Raw genomic sequence first — 9770 nt, 5'->3', positions numbered from 1 at the left:
CTGTAACCAATCAATTTTTTTTTTTTTTTTTTTTTTTTTTTTGCTATACTTCTGTGTCCAACTTATAAAAGCCTCTCTCTTGCATTTCCTCAGTGGAGCTCCTGAACTGCTTCTGGTTTGGAACTGCCCAGTTCATGAGCTGTTGTTTGCTCGAATAAACTCTTTAAAATTTTATTATATTTCAGACTTAAATATATGGAGAAAGATACTGTGCTCATAGACTGGGAGACTCAATACTGTTAAGATGTCAATTTTCTCCAACTTGATCTATGGATTCTATACAATCCAAATCCAAATCCTAGTTGGATATTATACAGAGATTGATAAGCAGTGTCTAAAATTTATCTAGAAATATAGCCAAATCAATTTGGGGAAGAAGAGTAGGCATGGAGAGGCACTGTCCAGGTTGGAAGAAGACAATGAGGAGCTCCAAGAGAGAGCTCGCCCCTCCCTCCCAAAATGATTTCCGTGAGTTGCAGTTTTTCCTAGTCTGTTTTCCTTCCTTGCAGACAGGGCCCTGTCGGTTTGTTCACTCTATGTCCTTGATGCCTGGAGCCTATTAAATGCTCAATAAATAATGATCACAGGAATGAATGCATGCTGAAGAGACCACAGCTCATTTGCACACCATCTGCTCAAAGCTCCTCTTGTCTGTCCTCTCCTCTTTCAGTTTCCTGCTGTCTACTTAGCAAGTTTGCCTTTGTGGTTTAGCTTCATCTGTGTAAAAATGTCCCATGTGAGGACTGACAATGTCAGGGCTCTTCTGATGTCAAATGATAGAAACGGAAGTCAAACTAGCTTAAAAAAACTGAATTAATTAGCCAGTTAGTAGGATAAAGATGCAACGTTCAACAAGAATGTTGGTGCTTCCTTTCCACGGAGCTGCAAAGGCTGGTCCTTGGAGGTACCTCAGCAGCTCTTCAGAAGGTTGGCATGATTCCTAAAGACACCAGTTCCTAACTCCCCCACATCCTCTAGTGTCCCCCCAAAACCCAGATAGTGCCTTTCCACAGCCAGACCGCCTTCCATATACAACCTCAGGGTGTTGGTTATTCTTTCCTTATGAGGAGGGATATTCCTTCGTCGATGGTTTTCAGAGGTTGGAAGAGACATTGACAGAGGAAGAAGTGTAGGAGGTAACGTGATGACGTACCAAGAACTCCTTACTGACCAGGCCATGCGTGGCCAGGATCTTGAGGAATCCATGGTGAAACTTCTGGCCGATGAAGGCATAGATGAGGGGGTTGAGGCAGCTGTGAAGGATGCCTAGAATCTCAGTGGCATCCAGGGCCCGGCCAATGTCATTGCAGTGCTCACAGATCTCCTTGATCACCTGGGTCCTCATGAGGGTGTCTGCGAGCAGGACCAGGTGGTAGGGGAGCCAGCAGAGCAGGAAAATGAGGACAACAGCAAAGATGACCCGCATGACCCAGTGCTTCAGCCCCATGTGGGCCTTAAACAGCATGCACAGGGCGAATCTGTGTCAGAACAGCATGACCAGCAGTGGCACGATGAAGACAAAAGTGTGAGGCTCACTGCAACCTCTGCCTCTTGGGTTCAAGTGATTCTTTTGCGTCAGCCTCCAAGTAGCTGAGACTACAGGCGGGTGCCACCACATACAGCTAATATTTTTGCATATTTAGTACAGATGGTGTTTCACCATGTTGGCCAGGCTGCTCTCGAACTCCTGACCTCAGATATTTGTCTGCCTCGGCCTCCGAAAGTGCTGGGATTATAGACATGAGCCACTGCGCCCAGCCAACAAACTATCTTGACCAAGTGATGCTTCTGGATCAGTGTACAAGTGGCATGGACAATGGGCTGGTAACAGTCCACGCTGATGCAGGACAGTAGTAGAATACCACTATAGAAGTTGACTTCCTTCAGGAGTGAGACCACTTTGCACAGGGGTGTGCAAAAATCCAGCCATTCAACTTGGAGGTGGCCCAGGTTGACTAAGGCTGAGTTCAGCAGGTAGACATTAGTGATGAAGCGGCCAACATTGCTGTATAAGATGACCAGCACCACCAGGGAATTTCCCAGCAGGCTCAGTAGGAACACTAGGGCATAGGTAACGACCACAACATACTTGTTGAGTGTCTCAGTTTCTAGTCTACAGGGGCTGTAATCTTTTGCTGTAGGTGGCATGTCAGTGATGAATGCTCCTCACCAAACCACATCCATGAGTCTGTAATATTCCGTATCTTCTTCAGTTTCAGTCATGGTTTGATCTAACTGGAAGGTTAGACGGAAGGAAATGTGATTTAGTAGCGTGGATTCAAGGCGCTCTCATCAAGGATGTGAGAGCAGTTACTGGGATATCCTTTGCTTCCCTGTTGGTTTGGCAACCAGAGCTCCCCTTCCTCCTTTGCCTCCAACCTGGGCTTCTTGGAGGTTGGTTTCCCAGTGTTCTCCACCTTCCATAACTCCAAGGCCTGGCCTGAGTATGGGGTAATATGGGGAATATGGGGAAAACGCCTTAGCCCTAGCTCAACCTACAACTGCCTCCTCTCGGCCTATGTCTCTACCTCTGTCCCTCTTTAGCCTTCTCTATCTTCAGCTGTGTCTGTGCATTCAGATAGGGGGACCAGGTTGGTCTTGGACATTCAGGGAAGGGCCAGCACTAAGCAAAATGCAAGAAGGCAAACCTGTTCCCAGGTGACCCCTTCTATTATTTCCTTTCTTATGTTCTCCCTGACTCTTAAAATTTACTAGGTGAAGGAAGTGGTAGCAACACCTTGCATTAACCTGAATTTTAAGCCTTGTCCTCTGTTTAAAGGAATTTTAGCCATTTGAGAGGATAAAGCCTCAATCTTGGTCCTTGAATTTCCCCCCAAAATCTACAGAGTCATTCAAGACTTTTCAAGTATTTTCCTATTGTGAAGCATTTTGCTGAAACAAAAATTTCCCAGAAGCCCAATATGTGAAATAGACAAAAGCCGAGCTGCTGTGGGGGAGGGTTTGCTGATCTCCCAACACAAATGACCCCTAAAAAGCCCCTCAAAGCCCCAGGGTTCTCCAGAGAACCATCTGAAAGTCTTTGGAAAATTACTTAGATTGGTTGTAAGGACATCTAGCATCTAGTTCTCGTTCTATCTTGATTCTACCATTAATAAGTCTTGTGACCTTGAGTGGGATCTCATACCCCTATAGATTTCAGTCTTCTCATCTGCAAATTGAGGAAGACAGAGTCATCCACCTTTCATTTGCTGCCAGGCCTGAAGATCTATGATAAGTTCACTCAGATACACACATTTTAGTACGTTCCCTCCCTACCAGTATTTGCATTTTCACCAAAGACAAAGTCTTAGGGCAAAGCAATAAACATCAAATTGGAAAACTGTCAGCCTCTTCCCACAAAACGGTGAGGTATAAAAAGAGGGGAGGAGGAGGTTGTGGCCTCTTCTTCACCTACTTCCACGTATGAAGTCAGAGTTTAGTACGTGGTCATAAAGTTTATCAGAAATCCTCAGGTCCCACAGAAATGAACACGTTTTCTAAAATAAAGTCAAGCCAAGCCATCCTACCCCAAAGAAAATCCCCGCAAGCAAAGGTGATTTCCAACCTGAGGCCCCAGCCGGGTGTGTCCAACCGTAGGAGCTTCAGCTCAGGGATCAGGATGACTTAACAGCTAGAGGGCACTTGACGAATAAAGGGAAATATGGAAACCAAGTCAGACAACACCTCCCTTCTGAGCCCCACCCATGTCTACATCTGGAGAAGAACAGTTAAGTCAAGGGACCACAGACTTGTGATTAGAGACTGCCAGGGTCCATAGGACCAAGCGGGGGTCCCAGGTGTAAAGCTGGGGTTGAGGGTCTGTTATCTGAATTCTCCACTCTATGGATGATCATTTTTATACTTTTCCTTTTCTTGAATTTATTTCCATTTGTTTATTCCTAAATTCCCTGGTAGATCACCTGTGAAAGCTTGCAACTGTCTGATAAGAATAAAGGGGGAAGGATTTGGTTTTACAGCAGAGACTTCAGAAGGAGTCCTCTCTATGAGCAAATTGGGGGCAATCCAGTGGGAAGGAGGTGGAGGGCTGCACTTGAGCTGTGTTTGGACAACAGGCACACAATCTTTACTTATTTTACAGGCTTCTTTGAGGTAGTCTGGTGGGGATTTGAAGGGAAAATGAACGCTCCTTTGCTGCTAGCCACTCTTTTGCACAACGAGTGCCAATGACCGGTTGATTGAAATGGCTCTGAGGCTGGGGCATAGGCCACTTCCAGAGTCTGGATGGTTAGCAGAGAGACCATAGAGCTGGGGCAGTCCACGAATGGAAGAGCTGGGGTCAAGGTCACTGCTCCCCCCATCTCAGTAATGGAGAACGGCTTCTCTGGGAACCTGCCTTAACTTCCCCCAGCAGCTAATGTCTGTCCCCTGGCTTGAGTCTTCTGGTAACTTCATCAATTCTCCATTATAACATGAACCCTACTATACTGCAATGATGTGTTTGCAAGTCCGCCCTCTCCCAGCCTGTGAGCAAGAATCCTCTTCCATTCATCTTTGTGTTCTCTTTCAGGGACTATAATAAGTGCTCAATCAACGGTTGTGGAAATAAATAATGGGAGACATTTCTACTGTGATTCATGGATCACATGTCACCAGCGCGATTCATTGTCTATTGCTTTTGGTCACACACTCATACCACAGGTATGCCTGAAAGCTTCACTTCCACACAGCCCACCTGGTCTGCCTGTCATTGTTCCTTCTCAACCATCCTCTAACGGAAGTGTAAATCTTGCCTTACCACAAATGTCAAATTTATCATGCCACAAATGCCTACAATTCTGCCACTGGCAAGCCTATTTTTAAAGGTAGATCATACTCTCCTGCTGGGTTCTCTTTTCATGTATAAATAGTGACAGGAAGTTTAAAGAGACAGCAGCCACTCTCAGTTTGCTTTTACTGATGTTGGTTTATCGTGCTGTGATGCCCCTTTCTTACTCACTGATAGAACCGCCATTGGATGAGGATGGTTTAAATCAGTTATGCAATCTATTGCCTACTCTCCCAGCCTTCTTTACACCTAGCAGTGGCCAAGGATACGATTTTGGCTAATGAACGTCAAGGAGAAAGCTGTTGGGAGCTCTGGGAAAACCCTTGCTTTTCCTACCAAAAAGAAAGACAGACACTGCTTGGCACCCTCTCTCCCTTTTCTTTCCTTTTGCTTGTGACTGCTAGAGCTGCAGCAACCATCATGGGGCCATGAGGAAAAGGGCAAATGAATCAGAAAGAGGGCAGTCAGCCCTGGACATTGCTGAGCCCCCAACCAACATTAGCAAATGTTATGTGTAAAATAACACCACCAAAAAATCCCTCACCTGCTGTTTTTAAGCCACTGGGAGTTAGGTTTTTGTTACTAGCAGCTGAGGGCACTCTTCACTGATAACACGATCATCTAATTTGGGGTCTTCCAAACTTCCATTATCTCTAAACCACCTTTCACATTTTGGCCATGTCTGCTGAAGGGTAATATTCTTTAAATCGATTCACTTTTGTTAATTTAATTTAAAATGAATATGTAATGATTAAAATGAAAACAGATTCACCATGAATCACCCCAAACTGTTGCATTTTTACCGATGGAGCACTTTGCAAAAGCAAACTCAGCTCTGTCTATGTCTCTGATGCCCAAATTTCCTTCTGAGTTGCATCATCATAATAAACACAAATAAGGTCTTTAACCATGGCCATTTCAAGACATGTTTTCCACAATTAGTTGCTTTTTTCTGGTGTTTTTTTGAAAACTTTTTTTTCAAGCAGCTATAATTCTAAGGTGTTATGTGTTCAAGGAGATTCATGGAAAGGACTCTGACAAGTATAGGTTTTTGGTAACTTTAAGATCATACCATTGGACTGGGTAAGAATTTCCATAACTCTATTGAAGAGACTGATGCTATTATGAAACTTCTAATCAAGATCAAGCAGAACAAAGTTAATTACATGAGGTTAAATGAACTGAGGAGAATAATGATTTTTATGAATTTTTATTTGAAATTTTGCTGGTTCTTTAAATATTTTGTTTGCTATAGTTTATGAAACTTTTTTTTCTTTTAAACTATCTATAGATTACAGCAATTTGGCCAAATGTACTTTTGTGAACAAAAATGGAAACATTTACTTTTTCTCCATATAGGATCCTTCCAGAATTCAGAAACTATTTGTGAATATTCTTGTTTGTATGGTAATATAGTTATTTGTTTCCATTCAATAGGAATCGGCTCTCTTTATAACAGGATATATTGACAGTATTGGCTATATTACTAGGGAATTGACTGGGATGTTATATTTGAAAATGTCCAGAGAAGGAATCTATAGGTATTGCTGGTGAAGTCTGAAGTCTGCTTTGTTTTGGCTTTCTAGCCTCAAGAGGTTTTAAAAAATCCAATTTGAGATTTCTTATCAAAAGTTCCAACAAAGCAAGCTTTAAAAGAAAACCTCTGTGGTCAATTACTATGTTTGCTGCATTTATTTAATTAGTCAGGCTGTGTTTGATGAGACTAAACTTATTTTGCAAATAAATTAGTCTTACTTTGATTATCTTTGATAGAAATGAGAGTGACTGTAGAGAGAAAAATTATGTTTCAGAAGAAAAATTATAGTGTGCCTATTATTAGATTGTAGCCTTGCTTGTTGTTTTTCAGTTATTATCTTTTTTTTTTTTTTGAGATGGAGTTGTGCGCTGTTGCCTAGGCTGGACTGCAGTGGTGCTATCTCCACTCACTGCAACCTCCACCTCGCGGGTTCACGCCATTCTCCTGCCTCAGCCTCTTGAGTAGCTGGGATTACAGGTACACACCACCACGCCCAGCTAATTTTTTGTATTTTTAGTAGAGATGGGGTTTCACTATGTTGTTCAGGCTGGTCTTGAACTCCCGACCTCAAGTGATCCACCTGCCTCCGCCTTCCAAAGTGCTGGTATTACAGGTGTGAGCCACCGCACCCAGCCTCAGTTTATCTACCTGCAGACTGGACTGGATCTTGACTCCTTCTAGATTCCTCCAATCCAATTTTCTCCCATGGAATTACAAAGAACAAGAACTGCTCTGTTCCTGAAGCCTTAAAAGCTGGAGCCGGGCAACTTGGTGTAAATTTCAAGGGAAAACCTTCATGCCTGATGTGTGTGCCACGCAGAGATACCAAAATACCTGATGCCATAACCAGAGACATTTAAACTGCAAACCAGAGTGAGAAGTTGATGACTTCACACTGTGGACAGTTTTCCCCAAAACACTGAAGAAGATTCCTCATCGTAATGAGTCTCTTACCTTTCTTAATTTCTCCTTGCTTATGTCTACCCCTTTCACTTGGCAGCATTATGCTGTAATTAAGATTTCACAGCCAGTAGCTTCTCTGGGTAACTTGAGGAGTGTTGGTTCTGTCATATTAAACCCAAAGTTGTACATGACCTAAGAGATCCTTTAGGCCACCCAGTGGCTAACCTTAGCAGCATCCCTAACTCACCTGTTTGTTCAAATTGGACCTGTCGTTCCTTTTACAGAGTTAGACTTCTAGACTTACTTGTTCTCACCCCCCTGTTTTAATGTAACCCAGTCATGGGATGCTAGATAATGTGACTCCTTGTGACTTGGACTGTGAGCCCAGGAAGGACCTTGAGTCTCACTGCCCAGCTCTCTCCTTACACAAGGGAGGATGCAGAGCCTACAGAGGGAAAGTCTATAGAGGGAAAGATTTATCTCTGGCCACACAGCAAGTTACCTAGCGGGGAGAAAATCCCAGCTCTATCTTGTAGGCCAGCATGTGAATATGAAGGTGTGGCCTCCACCGATTGAGCAGTCCCCGGGTGATGACACTGTGCTAATTGTTTAACATCTTTGTCCCATTCAATCCCCACATAACCCTGGGAGGCTAGGGGGGAACCTGGGGCACAGAGAAGGTAAGATTTTTATCCAACGTCACAGAGGTACCCAGGATTTGAACTCAAGTCTGTGTGCCCAAAGGGCCTGTGTTCTGGGCCCTGACTTGGTGTAAGTGACCCTGTGAGGGCTCATGCCATGTGGACACTAGGCTGGGGGTGTCCCCTCCTTCCCCATGGAGGGCCCCCAGCCTTGCCCAGGTACTCATCCTCCTCGAGACACCCACTCATTGTTTCCTGGGCCCCAGCTGAGTGGAAAATGTGTGTTCCTTGAGGAGAGGGTGCAGAAGTAAATCGTGGCCTCAGGGCTGGGGCTGAGCAGATGCTGCGTGTGTGTGGGGAGCAGGGTACCAGGTTTTTTTTTTTTTTTTTTTTTGAGACGGAGTCTCGCTCTGTCGCCCAGGCTGGAGTGCAGTGGCTGGATCTCAGCTCACTGCAAGCTCCGCCTCCCGGGTTTTCACCATTCTCCTGCCTCAGCCTCCCGAGTAGCTATTTTTTGTATTTTTTTTAAGTAGAGACAGGGTTTCACTGTGTTAGCCAGGATGGTCTCGATCTCCTGACCTCGTGATCCGCCCATCTCAGCCTCCCAAAGTGCTGGGACTACAGGCTTGAGCCACCGCGCCCGGCCCAGGGTACCAGGTTTTAATACTGCCTTTCTCTCCAGGGAGATCTCATCCTCTTCTCCTCCCGATGGGTCCTGGGGCCCAGAGAGGGACACTGCGGCCTTGACAGCTGGTGGCCTTATTCTGAGATCCTAGAGTCAAGACCAGGTATGGAGTGGAAAACCCAGGTGTCCTGCCTCCCAGGCTGCGGCTGCCGGAGTTTGGGGTGGGGTGGCAGTGGTACAGCAGTGGGACACAGTGGAGGGGAGGGGAGAGGGAAATGGAGGTAAATGAGGGAGGTGGGTGGGACATGGGATTTAGGGAGGATGGGGTCAGGAGTCCAGAGACCTGGGTCTCCATCCTGGCCTGGCTACGCACTCCCTGTGTGACCTTGGGCAAATCACTCACCTTCCTTGAGCCTCAGTTTCCCCACCTGTAAACCACAGATTGGACTGATGGTCTCAGCAGCCTCTTCCAGCCCAGATCCTGTGTGAAATCCATGAACGGCTCCATGTGTCTCCCTCCTCTCCCTCCTCTCTGCCATGCATTTATCTTCCCTGGCTCCTGGTATCACTCCCCTTCTGTCCCCATAAGTTCCAGGGTCCCCCTGCTACTCACCCAGGAGAGCCTGGCTGGCTGGGGCACGAGAGCGTGGCTCTGCTGCCTGAGTCCGTCCCTAGTGACGGTGCCTTTCAGAGCTGTCCCAGGATTTACAGCCTGGGAAGAAGTGACTCAGTCTCAGCCCAGCAGCCTGGAGGGGGAACCTGGCTCACAGCGGTGGGGGAACCGAAGACGCTGCAGGGAAGAAGTGGTAGAGGCAGGATCCAGGGCACTGGGGCAGAATAGTGAGATGGGAAATGGGTCCTCAGGCCAGCCTGGGGTAGAGTCACCTGTTGGCCAAATGGGGGCTGATCCATTGTGGTTAGTGGGACTGCTGCTAGTTTCCTTTTCGTTTTCAGCCCTTGCTCCTGCTTTTCTTCCTTGTCGCCACCAGGGGGCAGAGGGAGGCCGTGGAGCTCCGCAGCTGCTGTTCCTGTGGTTGTCTCTTCCGTGTTGTTTGGTTGGGCTGTGAGGTGGCGCTCCAGGGTGGGGAGGAGAGGGCGAGGTTCCCACCACGCTCCTCCTTCCTCTCTCCACCTCAGTGAGCTGAGCGGTCCCCGTGAGTGCTGGTCACCAGTGCCGACCCCCCAGTCCTGGTCCCATTCCCAAAAGGATGGATGTGAGACCACCAGTGAGATCTTGTGCCCAGTCATGGGCCAGGCGGGTTTCCCACGTGGGTTGGG

The 9770-nt window shown here is 46.4% G+C and overlaps 1 protein-coding gene across 1 annotated transcript; it reads right to left on the bottom strand.

The window, feature by feature from the left end:
* Positions 1–340: 340 nt before the first annotated feature.
* Positions 341–9413, bottom strand: LOC103218322 (C-X-C chemokine receptor type 1-like). Its single transcript, XM_073020069.1, has 2 exons — positions 9106–9413; positions 341–2235 (listed from the first exon to the last, which is right to left on the bottom strand). Exon 2 carries the CDS (start codon positions 1463–1465, stop codon positions 1094–1096), a length of 372 nt encoding a protein of 123 aa, XP_072876170.1. The 5' UTR covers positions 1466–2235; positions 9106–9413; the 3' UTR covers positions 341–1093.
* Between the last annotated feature and the right edge of the window lie 357 nt (positions 9414–9770).

Source organism: Chlorocebus sabaeus, chromosome 10 (genome assembly GCF_047675955.1).
Source record: "Chlorocebus sabaeus isolate Y175 chromosome 10, mChlSab1.0.hap1, whole genome shotgun sequence".
Taxonomy (NCBI): Eukaryota; Metazoa; Chordata; class Mammalia; order Primates; family Cercopithecidae; genus Chlorocebus; species Chlorocebus sabaeus.
This window is presented reverse-complemented; position numbering and strand designations above follow the sequence as displayed.

Coding starts and splice junctions, on each gene's coding strand:
- LOC103218322 (XM_073020069.1), bottom strand. CDS start 1,465: ATGCTGTTTAAGGCCCACATGGGGCTGAAGCACTGGGTCATGCGGGTC.